Source organism: Euprymna scolopes, chromosome 12 (assembly GCF_053919585.1).
Source record: "Euprymna scolopes isolate OS-2025 chromosome 12, ASM5391958v1, whole genome shotgun sequence".
NCBI lineage: Eukaryota > Metazoa > Mollusca > Cephalopoda > Sepiida > Sepiolidae > Euprymna > Euprymna scolopes.
In genome coordinates, this window is record NC_136493.1 from 7,699,164 (window position 1) to 7,725,248 (window position 26,085).

General features: G+C 38.5%; 1 protein-coding gene across 2 annotated transcripts in view; it reads left to right on the top strand.

The window, feature by feature from the left end:
• The window catches only part of LOC145291160 (dipeptidase 1-like), a 227,126-nt gene that overhangs the window by 94,780 nt on the left and 106,261 nt on the right, over positions 1 to 26,085 (top strand). For both annotated transcript variants that reach the window (XM_080136687.1, XM_080136686.1), the window contains exons 4-5: positions 805 to 937; positions 8,442 to 8,592. In XM_080136687.1, the coding sequence (XP_079992813.1) occupies positions 805 to 937; positions 8,442 to 8,592 (284 nt within the window). The remainder of the gene's footprint in view (positions 1 to 804; positions 938 to 8,441; positions 8,593 to 26,085) is intronic.

Below are 26,085 nucleotides of genomic sequence, written 5' to 3' on the forward strand. Positions count from 1 at the left end.
AGTACTCACAAAGAGTACTCACGAAGAGTACTCATAATTATCCGTGTGGAATTCGGCCCACCATGGAGAAAGCATGCTTTTGCCTCCCGCTGTTTCTCTGCCCAAAGGGAAGTAACCCACCAGTGTCTTAGCAACCGGTGTTCTTCTCTGGCATGCAGAAGTTGAGAATCAACAAATTTACAGGAACCGAATTAGATCCAGTAATCGTTTTGTTTTATTAAACGACTCTTTATCCCCAATGTTCTAAGTCGAAGTTATGCGTAGGATTTGGGAATCGAAGCGGGCTTTTTGAAATAAAATTTAGATGGAACTGACTCAATCGATATTCTTTGCGTTTCGAGATTTCTGATAAAGACTCTCAGATTCAATGACAACGCCATCTCATGTACAGGATTGCCGAAACGGTTGAGCAGCGGGCACAAGTGCCCCAAATAGACATTATGAACTATACGTCATTATTTTGCAAAAATATTGAGTGTTTGTGCTCAGTGTGTGTATGTGTGTGTGTCCATTGCTTTTTGTAAAAAGCTTTCATTCATTATTAACAGTCCGGTCGACAGATTTTGCTTGCTCGTACCTTACGCATAACGTAATTTTGCAATGATTAGGCCCGCTTTACGATGGCCACGGTATAAGTAACCCAAGTGGACATTTTTAATTATACGTCATTATGTTTCGAAATTTTTTTAGATAGGTAATGTTTTAATTGTTACATGTGCATTCATGTTTGTTTAAAGTGTGTGTGTTTTAGTGCTATTAATGTTTTTTTTTGGTTTATTTTGTATTTATTCCTTTGTTCTTTAGTTTTGGTCGACGTATGTCAAGTGTGACAGTCAATACAAAGACGCTGTGAAGAAGAGTTTGGAACAAATCGACATTGTGAAAAACTTCGTTGCGAAATACCCGAACACGTTTCAGTTTGTCACTTCTGCTAAAGGTTAGTGCGTCTAATTCTTGGGGTATTAACACGAGCTCTGCATGTCTCGAAAGTAATAAAACCGCTTGTATTTAAAAAAAAATAGTTAATAACCTAAATAACAATTTACGCCATAATCACGTTGACACACCGAAAGGATCACTGCAGTTAAGCAACGTTGAACCTGGTCAGTACTAAATGGGTGACCATTTGGGACTTCTAGGTTCTGTATGTTCTCTCTACTTATCTCGGCATTGTTTCTAGTCGTCCTAGACTTCTCCTTGCCAGTGACGATTCAGGAGAGGTGTAGTAGGAAATCTACCGCAGATGTGCTAACGGTTATATCTCACAGGATTAGTGAATCTCTTGACGGAGGCTTCCTTTCTGGGGCAGTTGCTCTTGACATATCAAAGGCCTTCGACAAGGTATGGCATAAGGGTCTACTTCACAAGATTTCCAGCTACGGTATAACTGGAAATGTTTTCTCAATCATTAAATCATTTCTCTCCGATAGGCTCAGAAGAGTAGTGGTCGATGGACAAAGATCAGAGGCTTGCAGTATTGGTGCTGGAGTCCCTCAGGGGTCAATCCTGGGCCCAACTCTCTTCCTGATCTACATTAGTGACCTCCCTAAACATATACTTAAATCATTCGTTGACATCTATGCTGATGACACAACCATCTACGGCAACACATCAAAGGCTGTAAATGACAAAGTTCTCTCTGATTCTCTCTCCTCTGATCTCGAGCGCGTGGTTCAGTGGGGGAAGTCGTGACTGGTTGCCTTTAATGCATCTAAAACCAAACTCCTATCTTTACGTCATCAGCGATCTGATCCCTGTCTGGCGTCGATTGGGGTGGATGTCTCTCGTCTGGGAGAAGCCCCGTGTGTTGACCCATTTCAGATCAGGAGTAAAGGACAAACCCAGAAGTTTGTCAAAACACGGGGCTTCTCCCAGACGAGAGCCATCCACCCCAATCGCCAGACGGGGATCAGAGCGCTGATGACGTAAAGACTTCATTAAATCTCCACACTAACGTACTGTACTTGCAATAACCCTTATCCCTGAGTGGCTTCCAGGCCTTGATAAGTGGTGACCACCGTGTAAAAAAAAAAGATTGCGCAACCCTTGCCTCACAATTTCACGCGCAGCTGTCCCTACAGGGGATATTCTTTGTCTTTCGAGACTGAACGGAGGCATCTATCGAGTTAATAACCTTCATTGAAGTTCAACTTGATGTCCTCCAACACATGACATCTATATAAAAGTATAATGCAAAATAATTCCATGTGTAATCACACTGACACACTGGTCCTTCTTTAGATCACTGAAGTTAAGCGACGTTGAACTTGGTCAGTATTGTAACAGTGTGCAGACGCGTGTATGGCAGTGGCAACAGGCAAAGTATGCAAATAACCGATCCGTGTGGAAGGTGACGTCACAGCGAGGGAGAAGGAAAGAAAAAGGTTATAAAAAGAAAAACGTGACCAAGAAGATCAGAAACAGACGTGTTTTGAGTAAGAGGCATGGCGTTTTTCTAGAACTATTTGTAAATAAATGTCTGTTGTTTCAACTGGAAAAATATGTCCAATTGTTTATTTTTCTTTGTTTCCTTGCGACTGTCTGCATACAACGTGTGGATCCCGAGTGTTGACATGTAACGACTACAAGTACCAGATGGGTGACTATTTTGGAATACTAGGCACTGTGTGTAGGAGGACGTCGACACTTTCTTGCAAGAACTGCAAAATGCTAACGTCGTCATCTCGCCTGATTGGGATATATATGCGACTGGTGACTGCTTGTGAATACGATATTCACATAAACTTCCTCCCTTGGATAGAGCCGGTTCAGGCCGCCTAGAGTGAATATCGCTTAAGAAGAATCTATGCGTTTAAATTGATATAAATGATTTCCATATTGAAAGGTTGTATAGGGCTCTATATGAGCAAAATTTCAATCTAGCAGTATGCTTTAGATAAGTCAATTATACTGAGGATACGATACTGAGATATTTGATTTACAAGATCTTCGATTTTCGATAAGCAAGATGAAACAATTAATAATATTAATAGTAATTATTATAATCTAGTATTAATAGTAATAATAGTAACACTTTGTCAACTAGCCTCCAATCCCTGGCCCATCACCACAATGTTGCATCCCTGTGCCTGTTTTACAAGTATTTAATGGAATATGTTCTGATAAACTCACTGCACTTGTGCCTCCTCGACATAAATATCCCCGATAAATCTGTTTAGCACAAAAATCACACCCCTTCACTGTTAAGGTCCCTAAAAGTCAGAAAACTTTATAATCTAATGGTTTCATCCCTAAAAGATCTATATTTTGGAATTCCTTTCCTACTACTTGCTTCCCTGGCTGTACTGATATGCAGAAGTTTAAATGTAACGTAAACAACATCTTGTTAATCTTTCTTATGCATGATTCCAATTAGTAGGCCCTTACGTCCAAATAGCGATATGCCTTGCTTGGGGGTAAAAGTGAAGAAAAGGAAAGTATAAGATAAATCGATTACCAATCGTTTATTTTTATTTTTGTGAAGAAGTCATAACAATTTGAGCGCATCACGGAGAATGACTTGGTTCAATTATATCATCATCAAGCAGTTGTGGAATTTATTTCCCGATGAATTGAGTATCCTCAACACTGTAATTCTGAGACTTAGTAGCAATAGGTTTGCAATTAGATGTCAAGGAAATAATTGAATGGGAGCACAACCGATTTTAGTTAAAGCGCAGATTTTTTTAAACATGCTGAGACCTGCCAATAGAAATACTAATACTCAGATGAGTTTTTCAGGACACACTTGGTATAATATCCGTACAGCAATTAGGAAGTACTGTGAAGTTAATGTCTTTATACTCGTAGCGGTTGAAGGTAATATTTTCAGGGCAATACTCAGATAGTTGGAGGGAAATGGCGGATGATTCTATGCAAACAACAGAATCCCGTTTCCAAGTAAACCGGTTCGTTGTTTTAACCATACGAGCATTGATAAAGTTATCGGAGCTGCCTGGGTTTTTATAAAGGCAGTTAGTCGTTTACTCTTTAATTTTACAAATATAGTAATAGGTGGAAACTTATCATCTTTAACACGGGCAACTACAACAGCTGAGGTAGAACGTTAAGGTGTCGGTTTAGTAGAACTGCAAACTTTGGAAAAATTGCCGAGTTTTTCATTGTGTCGACATATCTTATGACGGGCAGGAAAATGGTGGCGATTGTTTATAGGGTGACGTTTCCCTCGACAAATGTAACACCTGTCATGAGTAGGAATGGCAGCACGCTCCATACGCGGATCAGCAGAATCAGTAAACAAGTTTTTAGTAATAATAGTAGCAGTGACAGCATAAGAAGAATGAGTTTACACATTTTAGTCGTAGTAGCAATGGTGACAGCTTTAATCTCAGAGGCATATTACTCAGCACAAAGGTGAGCTTGTTCCAACGTTCTGGCACATTGTGTAGTCTCCTGGAGATTCAACGCGTTATTTTCAAACAGTCTGGCACGTATCACAGAAAAGCGAAAGCCACGTATAAATGCATTGCGGACAGATTTATCCCTGTAACTAGCAGCAGTAACTTCTCTGAAGTAACAGTCAGCAGCAAGGTGATACAATGTCTGAAGACCCTGGTCTACGGACTCACTTTTCTCTTGTAGGCGTGTGAAAAGTAAATACCTCGCATGGATAACGTTAGGGGTTTGTCATTAACGACTTTTAGTAATTTAAAAGCATGTTCGATCCGAGAAAGATCTTTCGATAATGTTATTAACGATAGCAATAATGTTTAAGTAAAGAATTTCGAATTTGTCTAAATCTAACTGACCAATAGTAGACAAATATAAAAAAAAATTACGCTGCCATAATCACCAAAGCTTGCAAGTCTGATGGTCTGCAAAAGATATATCGAACTTTTTCGGTCGAACAATCTTATCGATAAGGAAATTATTTCAAATAATCAGTTAAATAAATTTTGTAAGGAGGAAAAAAGAAGAAAGACTTTATCAATGCTTTATTCAACGGAATTTTTACAGTAACAAGTGAAGCATACATGGTCCCCCATGGATGCACAGTGAACGAGGCATAAAAATTGACTAAGTTCAGCATTTGCCCCCCATTTAGCCCCAAAAGTCCCCAGCAAATCCATGTGAAAATGAACAAACGGTGCAGTTTAGGCCTTAACATATGTAAATTTGAGTTCTGCACCATGCAAAAAAAAAAAAATGACGAAGTCCATCATTTACCACGCCCCATGTAGACCCAAATGTCCCCAAGGCCTTAACAGATTTAAATTTGAGTTCACCACCATGCAAAACTGCTAAATAGACATACACAGAAAATTTTGGACAAATATGATAAAATAGTCCCAAAAATGGAGTGTTTTTATTAGCCCTAAAAGAGCCCCTGGTGCACATTCAAAAGTTATCGTGAAGTATAGACAAACAAAATTATATAGAAATCAGTTAGTTGCAACCTTTCAGAAAGTTTTATGAAAATCCAAGGCATCAGTTTTTTTGTTTTTTTTTAATAAGCACAAAAGTATCAATTTTAGCCATTTTAACCTGAAAGGCACCTCTAGGGAGGCAACCGGAGTTTTCCCGGAAAATCCGTTCTGTTACTTTTTTTTACTCATATCATGTTCAATGTTTGAGCAAAGTTTTAAAAGTTCCAAGCGGTAGTTATTGAGAAAAGTGCGGACAGACGAACGGATGAACGGACAAAGATGAATTAATAGGTCCACCCTCCTGTTTGTCGGGGGACTAGTAACCACTGAAAGCGCGATACCAAAGGTATGTAAATAATAATAATAATAATAATAATAATAATAATAATAATAATAATAATAATAAAGACGTATTTAAATAGGAAAATCACGTAATCACGTAAACAAGAATTATGACAAAGTTTTTCTTAATGAAAACATGACACATATTTAAGCATATTTTACGACCGGACAACGCCGTGCGACCTGCTAGTCTTGTAAAACCGTACCTTCTATTTCGTTTCGGTAAGAAAGAATTCGTAGTAAAAATATACTAATCAGTGTTTTACATGGTATTGGATTTTACTCTTTGTTTTTTAAAAAAAAATATTTGTAAGAATATATTAAACGTTTTTTCTGTGTGTTGTTAGTTTTGAAAATGTTTTTAAATTTTATTGCGTTTTCTATTTCATGTACAAAAGAAAATAATTGAATTCGTCGTTTAATTTACTGAAAATAAAACAATTTTAATACTTGTAATTTAAAATAACCGACTATTCGTAAGGAAGTATTAAATTTTAATTGTTTTCATTTAAACAAGAATCTCAAGTTAAAAGATATCGAATTATTTTGTTGCTATTAGTATTATTTCTTTATGACCTGATTCGTTCAGTTGTAAATAAATGAATCTAACAACATAAAGTGGGAATTGATTCAAACACGCCTTGTACATATTAGTTCAGTATCTGAGTAGATACCAGATACCTCCAGACTCCAACTGTCTATTGATTACATTTAGTATGCCGCCATCTCTCTTAAAGAGTGGGGGATTCCGTTTGCTGTTATAAACACACTTTTTTTTTCAAGCACTATGGATAATAATCCAAGTAAGTTTATGAAATGCTGAAATTCTCAGTATTAGTTTAACTATTCAATATAAGTACATCCGGGTCTTTCCATCTGCAATATTGTGATTGACTGAGTAAGCTATAAATACCAGATAGTAGAGCGATGTCGAAAAGGACACAAGCGCCACGCTGCGAACCCCGCTACGTCTATTATACTCGTCCACATTACGACATATCAAATTTAGTACTCGAATTGAAACAAGACCGCTCAGCCACTTTATATATATATATATATATATATATATATATATATATATATATATATATATAAGATGTAACGATAAAATTGTCGCCCTACAAAAGACGACATGATTCCATTTCTGTTTGATGAAAACCGGTTTTCTTTTCTTTTTTTTTTTTTTTGTTACAAACCATCTATTAGTTGGCCAATTGCGTACAAATTCCCAGAACGATGAATTTTCTATCATGCCTAAAAGTGACACAATATTCAACGAGCGAGATCGGAGATACGCCGTTGTTCAACTCATGCTCCTTACCGATCCAATTATGACCACAGGATAATTGCCAGCACCCTCAAAATACAAATCCGGACGGTTCAACGAAGTTTTCGGCACGTTATATTACATTTCTGACACAGCTCAACAAAGTTTCCGGCTGCGGTTATGGTATGTGGTGGGGTTTCAAGTGAAAGCCACACCATGTCACCTCACATCTTCGAAGTCGGCTTGAACGTTAGCACCAAAGTGCACCTGGATATGCTAAAGAGTGTGGTGATCTTCTGGTGCAATCATGTAGCTGCTGGCAACCCCTGGGTGTGGCAGCATGACTCGGCTCCGACTCACAAGTCCAAAGAGACTCGGCTTTAGGAGTGCTACGATTTTGTACCCTCTCTCACTAATTTGATCTTCCACAAGACCAAAGACAGCCAAATCGCCGCCATCCGCCGAATATTCGTCGAGCTCCCACCGGCGCTTGTGGAAAAGGCATGTTTCTAGTTCCGGACCCTATCGAGACGGTGATTGAAGCTGAAGGCGGCTACATTGAATAGATGTCAGCCCTACTACATAATCAAGTTACCTGAATTGATTTTTTTAATAAAAGTTTTAAAATATAGTTTTAGTGTTATCTTCTTATAACGACAAACGTATCGTTCCACATACACACACACACTATATATATATATATATATATATATATATATATAGAGAGAGAGAGATATATATATATATATATATATATATATATATATATATATATATATATATATATATATATATATATATATGGATCATCTCAGTGGATCTCATCTTCGTATCTACTGATTGCAGGAGGAAAGACCCGGATGTATTCATATTCATTAGATTATTGCATGTAGTGTTCGGTTATTTTTTTATAATGTCTGATGGTTCACGGGAAAAAAGCGACATTATTTTATTATATAGGACAAGGAGAGGTACGAAAATATCGAAGGTTAAATTCCACAAAAATACCAACGGTCATTATCAGCGAAACATCAATAGTAAACTGTTGTTGGGACGACGCAGTATGATTTGAAACGATTATTGAAAACCAAATATGGCTGAAAATTGTAGGAAAACTTTGTCACTCCGACTCCAGTGAACACCGCTTGCTATTCTCAGTAGGCAATCACTTATAATGATTCTCGTAAATACTTTTTGATGTTTTTTTCATATTATTTACTAATAAGTCATTTTATTGACATTTTTTTTTATAAATATACACCACCGCTTTTGCCGAAATAGCTTGTTCTTCTATCTGTAAAAAATAAAATCGACTTTCTTATGCGTCTTAAACTTTTAATTTAATCAAACTTTTCTTATTGATAGATGTTATTCATTTAGTGATTAAGAATAATTTATATTTTTTTTATTAATTCTCAATGTTTTTTCAATCTCTCTTGACAAAGGTATTATGGAGGCATTTAAAAATGGTAAAATTGGAAGTCTCGTTGGTCTTGAAGGAGGTCATTCTATAGACAGTAGTTTGGGAGCTCTGCGTATGTTCTATGACCTAGGGGTCAGATACATGACGATTACACACAGCTGCAATACACCTTGGTAAGTATTAATTGTGTTTATATTCTGTTGTGTTTTTTATTTTGTTGTGTTTTTATTCTTATTTGTTTGTTTATTTATTGTTTACTTCTCACGAGAAAAAAGAGATGAAATTTAAAGTTTCTCACAATAGTTTTGAACAAAGGTAAAAAAAAAAGGCTGATTGCATTCACATTGTTGTTTTTTATGCTTATCAAAAGTCATTATTTAATAGCAAGAGTTATGTCCCTTACTTCAAAAGGAACCCGATCAGAATATAATATATACAGGGGTTTTCTAGTCTTATTCATCACTGAAGGTAAGCAACGATGAGCCTTGCCAGTACTAGATAGGCGACATTTAGAACTTCCAGGTGCTGTATGTGCTCTCCGCTTATCTCGGCATTGTTTCCAGTCATCTTGCCACTGGACGCAAGGAGTGCCGATTTAGGAGAGGTGTGGTTGGAATTGCGCAACCCTTGCCTCACAATTACAGGCGCAGCTGCCACTACAGGCGGTAACCTTACTGAAAGGAGAGACCGAATCGAATCGAATTCATACCAAGCAAAGCATTTTATTACTTGGGCGTACACAGCTATTATTTAGAACCAAGTCTATATGAGACTCCGCGGGGATTTGATCGATGGGAGGTTTGTTCGCATTACAAATAAACTTTTGCATGTCAGTAGAGTCAGGGAAACAGGAAATTTGCAGAAATTATAAAGTTTAGCTGTCGAAGTGAAGAACCTATCAATGTAGACGGTGATTCAACAGATATATATGTCGTTTTAGTCGAAGGGAGGTATGTCGTTTTAGTCGAAGGTATTATCTTTTTAGCTGAAGGTATGTACGTCGTTTTATTCGAACATAGGTATGTCGTTTTAGTCGAAGGTATTGTCTTTTTAGCTGAAGGTATGTACGTCGTTTTAGTCGAAGGTAGGTATGTCATTTTAGTCGAAGGTATTGTCTTTTTAGCTGCAGGTATGTACATCGTTTTAGTCGAAGGTAGGTATGTCGTTTTAGTCGAAGGTATTGTCTTTTTAGCTGAAGGTATGTACGTCGTTTTATTCGAACATAGGTATGTCGTTTTAGTCGAAGGTATTATCTTTTTAGCTGAAGGTATGTACATGGTTTTATTCGAACATAGGTATGTCGTTTTAGTCGAAGGTATTGTCTTTTTAGCTGCAGGTATGTACATCGTTTTAGTCGAAGGTAGATATGTCATTTTAGTCAAAGGTATTGTCTTTTTAGCTGAATGTATATACGTCGTTTTAGTCGAATGTAGGTATGTCATTTTAGTCGAAGGTATTGTCTTTTTAGCTGAAGGTATGTACGTCGTTTTAGTCGAAGGTAGGTATGTCATTTTAGTCGAAGGTATTGTCTTTTTAGCTGAAGGTATGTACGTCGTTTTAGTCGAACATAGGTATGTCGTTTTAGTCGAAGGTATTGTCTTTTTAGCTGAATGTATGTACGTCGTTTTAGTCGAAGGTAGGTATGTCATTTTAGTCGAAGGTATTGTCTTTTTAGCTGCAGGTATGTACATCGTTTTAGTCGAAGGTAGGTATGTCGTTTTAGTCGAAGGTATTGTCTTTTTAGCTGAATGTATGTACGTCGTTTTAGTCGAAGGGAGCTATGTCGTTTTAGTCGAAGGTATTATCTTTTTAGCTGAAGGTATGTACGTCGTTTTATTCGAACATAGGTATGTCGTTTTAGTCGAAGGTATTGTCTTTTTAGCTGAAGGTATGTACATCGTTTTAGTCGAAGGTAGATATGTCATTTTAGTCGAAGGTATTGTCTTTTTAGCTGCAGGTATGTACGTTGTTTTAGTCGAAGGTAGATATGTCATTTTAGTCGAAGGTATTGTCTTTTTAGCTGAAGATTTGTACGTCGTTTTAGTCGAAGGTAGCTATATCGTTTTAGTCGAAGGTATTTTCTTTTTAGCTGAAGGTTTGTACGTCGTTTTAGTCGAAGGTAGGTATATCGTTTTAGTCGAAGGTATTGTCTTTTTAGCTGTAGGTATGTACATCGTTTTAGTCGAAGGTAGGTATGTCGTTTTAGTCGAAGGTATTGTCTTTTTAGCTGAATGTATGTACGTCGTTATAGTTGAATGTAGGTATGTCATTTTAGTCGAAGCTATTGTCTTTTATGCTGAAGGTATGTACATCGTTTTAGTCGAAGTTAGTTATGTCGTTTTAGTCGAAGGGAGCTATGTCGTTTTAGTCGAAGGTATTGTCTTTTAAGCTGCAGGTATGCACGTTGTTTTAGTCGAAGGTAGGTATGTCATTTTAGTCGAAGGTATTGTCTTTTTAGCTGAATGTATGTACGTCGTTATAGTCGAAGGTAGGTATGTCATTTTAGTCGAAGGTATGTACGTCGTTTTAGTCGAAGGTAGGTACATCATTTTAGTCGAAGGTATTGTCTTTTTAGCTGAATGTATGTACGTCGTTATAGTCGAAGGTAGGTATGTCGTTTTAGTCGAAGGTATTATCTTTTTAGCTGAAGGTATGTACATCGTTTTAGTCGAAGGTAGGTATGTCGTTTTAGTCGAAGGTATTGTCTTTTTAGCTGAATGTATGTACGTCGTTATAGTCGAAGGTAGGTATGTCATTTTAGTCGAAGGTATGTACGTCGTTTTAGTCGAAGGTAGGTATGTCGTTTTAGTCGAAGGTATTGTCTTTTGAGCTGAATGTATGTACGTCGTTATAGTCGGAGGTAGGTATGTCGTTTTAGTCGAAGGTATTATCTTTTTAGCTGAAGGTATGTACATCGTTTTAGTCGAAGGTAGGTATGTCGTTTTAGTCGAAGGTATTGTCTTTTTAGCTGAATGTATGTACGTCGTTTTAGTCGAAGGTAGGTATGTCATTTTAGTCGAAGGTATGTACGTCGTTTTAGTCGAAGGTATTGTCTTTTTAGCTGAATGTATGTACGTCGTTATAGTCGAAGGTAGGTATGTCATTTTAGTCGAAGGTATGTACGTCGTTTTAGTCGAAGGTAGGTATGTCGTTTTAGTCGAAGGTATTGCCTTTTTAGCTGAATGTATGTACGTCGTTTTAGTCGAAGGGAGCTATGTCGTTTTAGTCGAAGGTATTGTCTTTTCAGCTGAATGTATGTACGTCGTTATAGTCGAAGGTAGGTATGTCGTTTTAGTCGAAGGTATTGTCTTTTTAGCTGAATGTATGTACGTCGTTTTAGTCGAAGGTAGGTATGTCGGTTTAGTCGAAGGTATTGTCTTTTTAGCTGAAGGTATGTACATCGTTTTAGTCGAAGGTAGATATGTCGTTTTAGTCGAAGGTATTATCTTTTTAGCTGAAGGTATGTACATCGTTTTAGTCGAAGGTAGATATGTCGTTTTAATCAAAGTTATACATGTCGTCTTAATCAAAGGTATTGTGTCGTTTCAGTCGAAGGTGTTAAGTCCCTCTGTCTGTTCAAGTACTTTAACGGTGAATGCTCCGACGAACTGCAAGCACTTGTACCCCCGCTACGTAAATTCCCCCCGACAAACTCGACAGGCAGCAAAATCCCACCCTTTCACAGTTGAGGACCCTAGATGGAAGAGAGCCTTCTACTCCAGTAATTTCTTCCCCAGAACCGCTAGACTTTGGAATTCCCTTCCGGGTTCCTGCTTCCCAACTGTACTGACATGCAGAAGTTCATGTATAACGTGAATCGACATCTTGCTTCCCAACTCCCCACATAGTACCCCTGTAGCTTATGGCTCTGATAGTAGCCCCCACATCAAAGTGCAATCTACCTTGTTTGGGGTGAAAATGTAATAAAAAAAGAAGGTATGCATGTCGTTTTAGTTAAAGATATGAGTGTCATTTTATTCGAAAGTATTTGTACCGATTTAGTCGAAGGTATTGTGTCGTTTTACTCGAAGGTATGATTGTCGTTCAGTCGAAGATATGAGTGTCGTTTTGGTTGAAGGTATTTATGTTGTTTTAGTTGAATCTGGGTATTTAGTTTTAGTCGAAGGTATTGTGTCGTTTTAGTCGAAGGTATTGTGTCGTTTTAGTCGAAGGTACGTATGTCACTTTCGTCGAAGGTATGTATGCCGTTTTAGTCGAAGGTGTGTATGTCATGTTGGTCGTAGGTATGAGTGTCGTTTTAGTCGAAGGTATTGCGTCGTTTTAGTCGGAAGTATGTGTGTCGTTTTAGTCGAAGGTATGTATGTCATTCTAGTCGAAGGTATGAGTGTCGAGAAAGGCTCAAATGCTATGATTTCATTTAAGTACATTGAAAACAGACACAGGAATGCAACATTGAGGCGATGAGACAAGGAGTTGGAGCTTGGTTGATAGTGTGGGACTTATTAGGTGGGAAACTCTTTTGGGGGCCTTGTCTAAGAGGGAGACACTAGTGGTAGATGAATCAGCCCAGATGTGATACCAATAGTCCGTGAATAGTGATTTTGTAGCGATATTTAAGATACTCTCATGTGTGAGTATTTTTCTAAGACGGTAACTAGAAACCATTTTCTTTTCAGCAACATCGATTAAATCTTCAATGAATTTGTTCCAATTTATGTTGCTTGTGAATATTAGGCCGAGGGTTTGAACAATCAACTCTCTTATACAGAGTACTATTAGTTATGATTATCGGTAATTCGTAAAATATAGAAGCTCATTCGTAATAGCATAAATGTTATCATTCTTTTTTGATATATTGCATATTAGCACACTCGGAGTATTGCTGAATTATCTGCGCAAGAAGATTATTATTATCGTATAGATTGTATTACATTTGTTTTTAAGAGAAAAGTTCATTTCAAAAACATATATGTTTATATGACGTTTTAGGAATTTAACTTGACTAGATTCTATAAACAATAGCAAGAAGGAATTTTAAATCAATAAAAAAAAACATGTTTTCAAAAAGAGGATAGTGCGTTAACAATAATAATACCTAGATACGTGATACAGATGTCAGCTGATAGGATTATTTGTGAACGTATAAATGACGTCATCACAAAGAAATAGTTTTAATATAGATGAAGAAGAGTCGAAAGGAGTCGAGAAGCCGGGAAGAAGACTCCGTGTAAGCCGGTGAAATCAAGATCCAAAATGTGAAGTCAAAACGTTGTAATCTCCGAAATGTTGAGACGGTGTGTGAATTGATGTGAAATATTACTTTGTGTTGTGTCGTCTTTCGAAGAAACAGGTGAATTCATCCCGGTTGTTACTGTCATGTTAAATGCTTATCAGACTCTTAAATTTTAACAGACTTTGTCTAATGGACTGTTGTGTTTATATACACTCCTCTTTTTTTCACCAAATAATATTTGTCCAACTAACCATCAATGGAACATTGTATCGTCTCGTTGTTTGAAGCCCCCTCGTGTACAAGTATTTGTTATTGTAGCAATAATTCTTCTAATGCACTCGCCTTTCTTTTTTTTTTACACAGTGATCACCACTTATCAAGGCCCGGAAGCCACTCAGGGATAAGGGTTATTGCAAGTACATTAATTTAGTGAGGAGATTTGCTGAAGTGTTTACTTAAGGGGGCGGTTCATTAGGAATTTGTTAACATTGGACTTGAAGACATCCAAGTTGTAGTCCGGAGGGAAGCAGGCAGACGGAACAGAGTTCCACAGACGTGCAGTTCTAGGAAAGAAGCTTTGTTCATGGAATCCAAAGGACAGAGAGTCTGCTCTGTTTGCTGGCAACACACAGGGACTGGGATAAGAAGAAGAAGAAGAAGAAGAAGAAGAAGAAGAAGAAGAAGAAGAAGAAGAAGAAGAAGAAGAAGCCGTAGACATGTTTGGTTTTATGGGAAAGAGGGTGAGACTAACCACGAGAATTCCCGAGATTTGAGAGGAATAAAAGACCGCACTTGCGTGGATAGGCGACTATGCTTTTTGCTCAAGAAGAGAAACGGTGAGAGGAGAGAAAAGTCCCTTCCTAAAGAAAGTTCCAGCTCAAAGTGAGAAAGAAAGTGATGCTGAAGGACCCAGCGGATTTCAGGTATCCCCTTAAAATAACATGTTGATATTCCCACGTCATCGTTTCAGCTCGGTTCATCGATAATTGTTTCCTCTACATACTCTGTCTACAACGTCTTAGGTGTACGTGTACAACGTTACATAACTCCTTTCTAAAAATTTTTATTTCCGAGGTATAAATCATTTCCTATTATTTCTACTTATGGAATAAATAAACAATATCTTCTGTGTATAACCAAACGTTATATGGCTAACTGGAGATAATCCGGTATATGAGTTCATTTTAAGTCTTTCTGATCACGGAACACCCCCAAAAATTGCAACAGTGATTCTGGTCACCCAGAACAACTCTCACAACACGACAGTTTTGCCCTGATCGTCTACATGGGGACAGAGTTTGATTAGAGATTCTGGTTATTCTGTTTCAATAAGAAAGGTCCGCCAATACAGGGAGATAGATGCGGTCATCGCCACGTTGTTGTTGTTGTTGTTGTTGTTGTTGTTGTTGTTGTTGTTGTTGTTGTTGTTGTTGTTGTTGTTGTTGTTGTTGTTGTTGTTGTTGTTGTTGTTGTTGTTGTTGTTGTTGTTGTTGTTGTTGTTGTTGTTGTTGTTGTTGTTGTTGTTGTTGTTGTTGTTGTTGTTGTTGTTGTTGTTGTTGTTGTTGTTGTTGTTGTTGTTGTTGTTGTTGTTGTTGTTGTTGTTGTTGTTGTTGTTGTTGTTGTTGTTGTTGTTGTTGTTGTTGTTGTTGTTGTTGTTGTTGTTGTTGTTGTTGTTGTTGTTGTTGTTGTTGTTGTTGTTGTTGTTGTTGTTGTTGTTGTTGTTGTTGTTGTTGTTCACGGGCCACAACCCTCTCCCAGCTTCCGAAAGATATCCCCTAACAAAAAAGCAACTCAAGTTGACCATCCGGTCCGGTAGAAATGTTAGAAACCTCGCAGAAGCAATGAATAAAAAAAAAAAAGACTTCGGTTGTAGTTCTTTTTTATATATATAAAATATAGTAACAGAAACTATATAACTACAAATTTCTAATATAATACAACTGTACACAGATAAATGTATAGGCAGTTGGAATTAAATGACTTCAGAATCCACAGTTCAAGACATGTCGCATCATCTGCTACCGATAACGCTTAACTCCAATATAATACTATTGCACTGTGGAGAAATGCGTGACTTACCTGGATAGACCACGTGCGGGTCGGTCACCAAAAATAAATAAAAAGAAAGAAAAGAAATGGTCAAGACTCTTATTTATAGAGTAGTGATCACGTGAGTTAGAAGAATATGCAAATAGAGGTGAACGATTTTGCGATATAAAAAGCCTGTGTTGTTAAGAGGAGGGGCAGACTGTTGGCAGAAGTCAGTGCTGTCAGACGTGCTTTAGAGTTTTGTTATTATATGCTGTGTTCGATTGTTGGGAGAGAGAAAAGAGAAGAGGAGGAACCAAGAAGACATTCTGCAGATATTTGACTTTGTGTTGGTTTTAAGCTATTTCGGCGCTTGGTGTGCGGTTACTAACAATGGACAGATTCGACATTCGCTTAATACCCGAGTTCGACGGATCTATCACTGGACCGGCTGTCGTTGAATGGATTGAAAAGGCAGAGAAAATCTGTAAACTGTGCAAAATTAAAGAACCAGCCACAGTTATCCCTTTGAGGCTAACCGGAGGGGCCTATGCAGTCTACCAACAACTCGGGGATGAACCAGACTGGGATGAAATCAAGCAGAGCCTGTATACAGCGTTTGGTACAGATCCATTTGTTGCGTGGCAACAGTTCACGAGCCGGACACTTCAACCCAAGGAAACAGTCGACGTGTACCTAGCCGACCTGCGAAAATTATCTGTACCGTTTGGTGGGGTCAACGATAAAATATTAAGCTGTGCTTTTTTGGTAGGCCTACCCGAGGAGGTCAGTAAACTGTTGCGGGCATCATCAAGAATCGATGAATTGTCAACTGATGAGTTATTGGCCCGAGCTCGAAACATCTGTAAGGAACAGGAACCAATTGCAGCAGCAGCTCGTTTTCGACATGGAGGCAATGTGGACTCTCTTCCAGATAGTAATAAGCATGCCACCCCAGTGTGCTATAAATGTGGGGAGGCCAATCATTTTGCTAAAGAGTGCCGGAGTGATAGGAGAGGTGTATATCCACAATCAAAGAGACCAGTGCAATGCTATCGCTGCAATAAGTTTGGGCACATATCTTGCAACTGTTCGGGAAACGAAGTTGGGGGCAAGGTACTATCGCTACCCTTGCCCCCTGCCAACCAATAAACACAGGATTGCCTGTCATTAGCGTTAAACTTGATGATGTGCAGTGTTCAGCACTTATAGACACGGGGTGTTCCCGGTCTATAGTTAGTGCCCATTGCTGTCCGGTGTGGCGGAGGAACCCAGTTGGCGTTATGACCATCAATGGCTTATCACGGGTATGTTGTGGTGAAGGGACAGTCACAATCTGCACTGAGAAGGGTGACACAGCTAAAGTTGACGTTCTGGTGATGCAGGAGAAACCCCTTGGCTACGACATGTTGCTTGGAATTGATGCAATACAAGCACTAGGAGGCGTTACAATCACAGCAGCTAGAGGTATCAGGCTTGGAGAAGGGAAAGACGTCTGTGCAGCCATGTCGATTGAAGAAAAGGACTTCTGTGCTACATTTGATGACAACGAAAGGGTGTGGACTGCAAAGTGGAAATGGGCCATGGGCCAGGAACCAGATCGGCTGTGCAACACGATTCCAGAGTATGCAGTTTCTACCAAGAATAGGGCCGCATATGAAGAAGAACTTCAGATGTGGATTGACAACGGTTGGTTAATACCATACCCACAGGAACGTCTGGGACTACCCAAGGGATTAATTCCGCTCATGGCTGTTGAACAACCTACCAAAGAAAAAATTCGTCCCGTAATGGATTACCGAGAGTTGAATCGGCATGTTGATGCGTTTACCGGAAACGCAGATGTGTGCGCTGCTAAACTGAGAGAGTGGCGTCAAAAAGGGAGCAATGTAGCACTTCTGGATCTAAAGAGGGCCTACCTGCAGATACGTGTCCATGAGTCATTATGGCCGTTTCAGACAGTACTACTCAAGGGAAAACTATATTGTTTGACACGTTTGGGTTTTGGCCTAAACGTAGCACCCTTGATTATGACAACCATTATTAAAACTGTTTTGATGCAGGATGAGACCACAGCAAAAGCTGCTTCAGCCTACATAGATGACATCTATGTTAATGAGGACATAATGTCTGCGGATGCAGTTCGAATAAAACTGAAAGCGTTTGGGTTAATAAGCAAAGACCCTAAGCGCCTAAAGGATGGAGTGCCCGTGCTAGGCCTCGAGGTCTGGGAGGAGGGCAATACGTTGCGATGGAAACGAGGGAGCCCACTTCCAAAGTTACCCAATGTATTAACAAGACGTACTGTGTTTTCTATCTGTGGTAAATTGGTAGGACATCTACCTGTCTGTGGATGGCTCCGATCGGCAACAGGAGTGGTGAAAAGACGAGTGACTACAGTAACAAAAGGATGGGACGATGTTGCGGATGATGATTCTCTCCAACAAATGATGGCTGAAATGTTGTCCAGAGTGCATAGGAATGACCCTGCCCGGGGTGAGTGGCAAGTGTCTGGAAACGAACTAAATGCATGGGTTGACGCAAGTTCGTTGGCTACAGGTGTCGTGTTGGAGCAACTAGGTGTTGTTGTGGAAGATGCATGCTGGCTTCGTCCGAAAAATGATGCCCAACATATAAATTTGGCAGAACTTGATGCCACGTTAAAAGGTCTTAATCTCGCATTGCAATGGCAGACTAATGTTGTGCATCTCCACACTGACTCATTGTGTGTTTACCATTGGTTAACCGACACCTTGACTGGAAAGGCTCGAGTTAAGACTAGAGCTGCAAGTGAAATGCTAGTACGAAGGAGACTAGCAATAATTAAGCGTCTAGTTGACGAATACAGCTTGCAGGTAGACATTACGTTAGTCTCGTCGATGCAGAATTTGGCTGATAGCTTGACTCGAGTACCAAAGAGGTGGATCGATGCAATGAGGCAGGGATCCGATCTTCAACAACAAACATGCGCGACTGTAACGGATCAATTAACACCTGACCAGATCCGTATGATACACCAGCAGATTGGACATCCTGGAATTCAGAGGACTGCATATTTTGTCCGAAGAGTATGCCCTGCAACTACAAAAGCATCAGTGAAAGCAGCCATACGTTCGTGTGAAGAGTGTCAGAGAATTGATCCGGCACCATCCCAATGGCAAAAAGGGAAGCTCGAGGTGGAGGGCAACTGGCAGCGAGTAGGGATGGACATAACACATTATGGGGGCAAACATTTTTTGACCATGACGGATTGTGGCCCGACGCGTTTCACAATATGGCGCCTGTTGACACGACAGGATGCAGCCAGCATTATACAACAGTTGAGAGCCGTCTTTTTTGAACGTGGTGCCCCGATTGAAATTCTGACTGATAATGCCGCCACATTTCGATGTCAAGAATTTCAGAAATTCGTGCACGAATGGGGGATTAAAATGCATTATCGGTGTGCATATTATCCCGAGGGTAATGGTATAGCAGAACGGTGTCACCGCACCATCAAAAGAATTGCAGCCAGGACGCAGTGCTCTATTCCAGAAGCTGTGTACTGGTATAATATAACACCCAAGGACAATGCAACACCAGCAACTGCACCAGCCAATGGGATTTACCAATATGAACAGCGTGTGAAAGGAGTTGATGCCATACCATCAGTGGTGAGTGTTGTCAATACACCATATCAGGTGGGAGACCTTGTTTGGATAAAACCCCCAAATGCTGGGTGCACTACGAAATTTTTCCGGGGAAAAATAGATGAAATCATAAGTCCTCAGACCATGTTGATTGGTGGCATACCACGTCACGTAAAAGATATCCGCCCTTGTTATACCTCTTCTGATTCTGAGGACGATGAGGAGGATCACACACCGTTCAGAGATGATCCTGATCACTTACTGCCCCTTCAGGTGAGCATAGAAACACCACCAACAGAACCAGATGAGGGAATGATGGGACATACTGATGACAATAGTGAGGAGAGCGATGGACACAAGGAAGTAATGCCTCATCGAAATACTCGACAGAGACGAATACTGCCCACCCCCCGTGATTGCGAAACCCAGCGAGAAGGGATGATGGAGCATACCGAGGAGATGACGCCTCCGATTCTTCGGAGAAGTACCCGACAAAGACGGATACTGCCCCCCTGCCCTGATTGTGAGACACCGCCTATGGAACCACGAGACGGGATAATGGAACAGACTGGTAGTAATGATGGTGATAATGAAGAAAACAGCAATGAGGAAGTGCTTCTTCGAAGGAGTACCCGCCAACGACGATTGCCCGCATGTCCTGTTTGTAATCATGAGATCAGGGGGGAGTGTGGAGAAATGCGTGACTTACCTGGATAGACCACGTGCGGGTCGGTCACCAAAAATAAATAAAAAGAAAGAAAAGAAATGGTCAAGACTCTTATTTATAGAGTAGTGATCACGTGAGTTAGAAGAATATGCAAATAGAGGTGAACGATTTTGCGATATAAAAAGCCTGTGTTGTTAAGAGGAGGGGCAGACTGTTGGCAGAAGTCAGTGCTGTCAGACGTGCTTTAGAGTTTTGTTATTATATGCTGTGTTCGATTGTTGGGAGAGAGAAAAGAGAAGAGGAGGAACCAAGAAGACATTCTGCAGATACTTGACTTTGTGTTGGTTTTATGCACAAAGATAGTTGTATAGATAGTTGAAATTAAATTACTTCAGAGTCCATATTTCAATATGTGTCGAATTATCTGCGACCGATTGCGCTTTCACCTGAAGAAACAGTCATCCATAATTCCGAATTGAATTTTCGTACATCGTAATTCTCGATAGTGCTGAGATAATGACAGACACGATCAGTGAATCCGTCTTCTTTTTCTGTTCTTTTCTTTTCTTTTTCTGTTGTCACTAGATGCAGGGTATAGGGCGAGGCCTTTGTCAGCGATAGTGTCAAGCGATGAATTAACAGCAGCAGAGGTTTTTAGCAAGTCACAAATCTATTTTGTTTGTGCAAATACCATATATGACATGAGTATGTCAACAGGGTTATTCAACTTGCAAGAGAGAAAGGTTGCCGGCGGTATTTCAAGGTCGGCGTATTTTCCAGCGATCAGGGCTTCTGTTCAACTTACTGTCAGCAATCTTCTGTGTGACTCCTCACAACTCAACTCAACTCAACTGTTTGAAATTTCTCATATATAATGAGGTTATGGGTAGAGTAATGGAGCTCCAAAATCCAAACTAAATGATCGAGGGTCGTTACGACATATCCCCTTCTCTTCTGATTCGCCCAGTGCCAATCGCTTATCAAAGTAAGTTTCCATCGAACTGTTTTCACGCCGGGTCGTCTTGGTGGATGATCTCAGGGTCAGATATTGCTCCCAATCGTAGTGTTACATGATAAGGGCTATCCCCTTTTCATGTAAGTATAAAAATAGAGAGATTTAGTTAAAATGAAAATGAAATAGCATAGACGAAATTCGAACCTCGTAATTTAGGTTTAGAAATAGATTACGTGTGAGAATTAGAAAATGGAATGTAAAACAAACGATTATTTTAGCTTAGAGATAAAATAGTTTCAAGAAAAGAATGTGCACTGTCAATTTTGTTATGAAAATTCAATTGAAAGAATGCAGCTACAAGATAATTCAATAAACATGTGTTTAACATATTGGAAATATAGGTTACTGAGAATATAGGTTAAAATTCCTTTTGTAAAAAAAGGAAAAGTTTTGGACATGTATGCCCAGAACACGTGAAAGAAAACACATATTTTAACATGTGTATGACGTCATGAAAAATGGGAAGTTCTAGATATAGATAAAAAAAACTTGAGTGTTAGGCAGACAGGAGGAGGGTGAGAGACGGAGAGAGAGTCAGAGAGAGTCTGAGGATTCGAACGTCTAGAAGCGAGACGGTCACTTGTGAAACTTAGAATGAAGCTTTGAATTCTTGATTATGAAAACCACGGCCGGTCGTGAGAAGAAATAAACCCATCATGTGTTTTTATAAACATCGTCTTTGTGATGTGATTCTACCAAACGGTAAAGTGAAAATTGTTATTATATGCCTATATATCTGTGTTATAAAATGTCTTGACATACACATCTCATATCTACACCAAGACCGACTGAAGACTGTCTCCTCACTTTAAGAGCTTCTTCTATCAACAAATCTAAGTAATTAACATTTTTTAATATATATGAATCTCTTTATCTCTCTTACAACATCTCCCTCTGAGTCTTTCAACATCCCTCTTAATAAAACTCTCTCTAAGCAGCACATTTAATAAGACTCACTTTTAACAAAGAACAATAATACTAATAATGAACTATATAACAGTAGCCCAAACAACTTCCAATACCAATCTCTCGAAACCAGTTGTTTTCTTAGCAAAACAATGTTATTATTAACATATTATTATCAATCCCAAATCCACTAACTAAGTAACTTTTCCTCGGTTTGGTTGCGCCATCGACCAAACATATCGAGTCAGCAAAGCAATCGAGAATAGCCCGGGATTGTTGACACAATAAAAGTTCTAACTTATCTCTATTAAAAATGTTATTATTTAAAATTCGACCACTATAAGTTTTTGGGTCACGGGTGAAATAAGTCTGGGCCTACTGTTGCCATATACATCAACAAAACCATGAAAAACAAATATAAGAGCCATAGGGCGCAGAAGAAAGATCTAATCGTTATGATTGTCTTAAGCTAAAGTTCTCTTGATATCTAACATGGGGACTCAATCGGCATCTTGTGAATATTGGATTTTCTTAATTTAGATAACAGAATAAAACAAACCAAATAGTTTACAGTATAAACTCTAACTCACTCCGATGAAAGAGGTTGATTACAAAGGGAATCAGAACCTTATTAAAAAAAAGCTCCTTTACACGTATAGAATATATTATATATAGAAGGCACACTGTCTGTTTGTGTATGTGGGTGAGTTCGTTCGAGTTGGATTACGAAACGGCTCGGCCGATTCTTATAAAATTTTTTCCGCAAATGTACTTTATGTGCGTGTGGGTGTTCTCAAATAGGTTTTGTATCGGAATGCATCCGATAAGTATCAAAAACTGATAACCGAGAATAGCTCATTAAAAATAGGAACGATTTTGACCGAAGTTAATACGTTTTTTACAACCTACCATCACAAGTGCATTTTAGAGCTTTTATCACTGCACAAGCAAAGTAATTACAAAATAAACAGGAGGTTCTTTGATAAGACAAGGACGCGTTTGAAATTAATGTTTCTGTTTAGAACAGAATCGAACCATGATACTTAGCATTTGCTTCTTAAATTTTTAATTTAAGTCAATATTAAAAATAATTTCATGAAATAAACATTGGATATCACTAGAGCAGACAATCAATCGATTGGATCGAAGAATGTGCGATTTCACCGACTGTGAGAACAATGAAAGTATTTAAAGTGTAGAACATTCAATCCCAAGCAACGTCATTATTCTACTGTTAGTAGAATATTATCCCGAATTTATGCCATCGATTTTGCAAAACATCCTGTGTGCACGGATGTAATTTTAGTTTAAATATTTAGAAATGACTTTATAGAAATGGTCATTTAATTTAATAAGAGTGTCGCGTTGGAAGAGCTTAAAACTAACATTTATCAGATTAATGACGTTAGAATTTCAGGGTAATTGAACATAATAGCACAATTAAGTGTGAAGATAATCACGCACACATACACACACACACATGCTGGGAGTATTATTATGTTTAATGTTCAAACGACTCAAAGAAATAAATTATATATATATATATATATATATATATATATATATATATATATATATATATATACTAGCAAAATTACCCGTCGTTGACTGGGTTCAAAAACAGCCTTCAGAAAATGGACTCTGATTTATGAAAGTATGATAGGTTATGAAAAGGAAGGCTTGTAAAGAGATAGCTTCGAATTTGGGGGTATCAAAACCAAAGCAAAATAGATCCACAGAATATTGTAATAAGTGTTTCAGTGTGAACCAGTATGGCATGATAAATTATGGAGTTTATCTATTTTATTTTTACTTTCATCATATTTTGCTTTGGTTTTGATACCCCCAAATTCGAAGCTATCTCTTTACAACCCTTTCTTTTCATAAAATATCATCTCTATACATAAAAGCGAAAATGTATGCATGTATGCATGTATGCATGTATGTATATTTGTATGTGTCTATGTGTCTATGTGTGTTTGTGTGTCCGCTAAAAACTTTCGACGGACAGAACAAAAATTCACAAATTCGGTATCATATTGAAGCAACAAACTCGGTATCATATTTGGTTCGTTTTTCTGTTTTCTTTTTTACTTCGCTTATTCTTAGTTTTTCATTAACACCCCCACCACCTCCAAACACTCGGGCAACGTCGGGTACCGCCCCCCCCCCCGCTAAGCAGGGTTTTTTAACGTTTTCCCGACCACACACACCGAAAAACACTCGGGCAACGACGGGTACCCCTCGCTAGTCTATAAATATAAAAGCGAAATGTGTGTATGTATGCATGTATGTATGTTTGTATGCATGTGTGTTTGTGTGTGCTAAAAACTTTTGACAGACAGAACAAAAATTCACAAACTTGCTATCATATTGAAGCTCCATGCTTCGCCCGAAAAATATCGAAGAATTAACGAAAAACGTTAATTTATTCACCCAGAAATCGACAATTCTCTACAGAGGGAGTCAACAAAAACCGTCCTCTCATGATGACAACCGGTTCTACGCATGCGTCAGATGACGTCATGACCTGATTTAGTTTAAATAATTGAAGAACTTACTATAGTTCATGTACGTCGTGTTAGCTCAGTTGGTTAGCGCGTTGGTTCACTATCTAAATGTTCTGGGTTCGAATCGTGGTGTGAGGTTTTTTTTTTCGATTTTTTTAAATTTAAATATTTAACCAGTGGTATTTAAGCCATTTTTCACGTAACGTTCGTTTTTCTGTTTTGTTTTTGTTTTGTTTTTTTACTTAGCTTATTCTTAGGTTTTCATTAACACCCCCGACCACACACCCCAAAACACCCGAGTACCTACCGATTTTTTAAATTTTAATATCGAAACAGGCTTATTTAAGCCATTTTTCACGTGTTTATTTTTTAAACGTTCGTTTTTCTGTTTTCTTTTTTCATTTTGTTTGTTCGATTTTAACATTTAACATCGTTCGTTTGCCTTAAGTTAGTTTTTTCGTGTTTTTTTTCGATCGCTTGATTACCCCCCACACACACACACCGCCCGGGTTCGTTTTCTGTTTTCTTTTTTACTTCGCTTATTCTTAGGTTTTCATTAGCACCCCCACTCTCTCACAACACTCGGGCAACGCCAGGTACCCCACACCACCCAACCCAACCCTCTAAGCAAGGTTTTTTAACGTACGTTTTCCTGTCCACCCACACCGAAAAACACTCGGGCAACGCCGGATGCCCCTCGCTAGTCTATAAATATAAAAGCGAAAATGTGTGTATGTACGTTTGTATGTATGTATGTATGTATGTGTGTTTGTGTGTCCGCTAAAAACTTTCGACAGACAGAACAAAAATTCACGAATTAGTATGACATTGAAGTTCCATTCTTCGCCAGAAAAATATTGAAAAATTGGCCAAAAACGTTAATTTTTTCATCCAGAAAACGACAATTCTCTACAGAGGGGGTAAAAAAACCGTCCTCTCATGACGACGACCGGTTCTACGCATGCGTCAGATGACGTCATGTCCTTATTTAGTTTAAATAGTTGAAGAACTGACTAAATTTCTTGTAAGTCGTGTTAGCTCACTTGGTTAGCGCGTTGGTTCATAATCTGAACGTTTTAGGTTCGAATCGTAGTATTAGATGTCTTCTTTTTTTTCGACTTTTAAATTTAAATATTTAACCAGTGTTATTTAAGTCATTTTTCACGTAACGTTCGTTTTTCTGTTTTTTTTTTACTCCGCTTATTCTTAGGTTTTCATTAGCACCCCCGACCACACACCAAAAACACCCGATTTTTTAAATTTTAATACCCGATTTTTTTTTTTTATTTTAATATCGAAACAGGCTTATTAAAGCCATTTTTCACGTGTTTTTTTAAACGTTCGTTTTTCTGTTTTCTTTTTTGTTTTTGTTTTTTCGATTTTAACATTTAACATCGTTCGTTGGCCTTACGTTAGTTTTTTTTTTGTTTTATTTTCGATGTTTTGATTACCCCCCTCCCCGTTTTTCTGTTTTGTTTCTTTACTTCGATAATTCTTAGCGGTTTTTTTTTTTTTTTTTTTTTTTTTTTTTATTATTACATTTTCACCCCAAACAAGGCAAATTGCCACTTTGGTGTAGGGGGCTACTATCAGGGGCAACAACTACTGGGGTACTATGTAGGGATTTGGGCAGCAAGGTGTCGGTTCACGTTACACTTGAACTTCTGCACGTCAGTACTGTTGGGGAAGCAGGGACCTGGAATGGAATTCCAGAGTC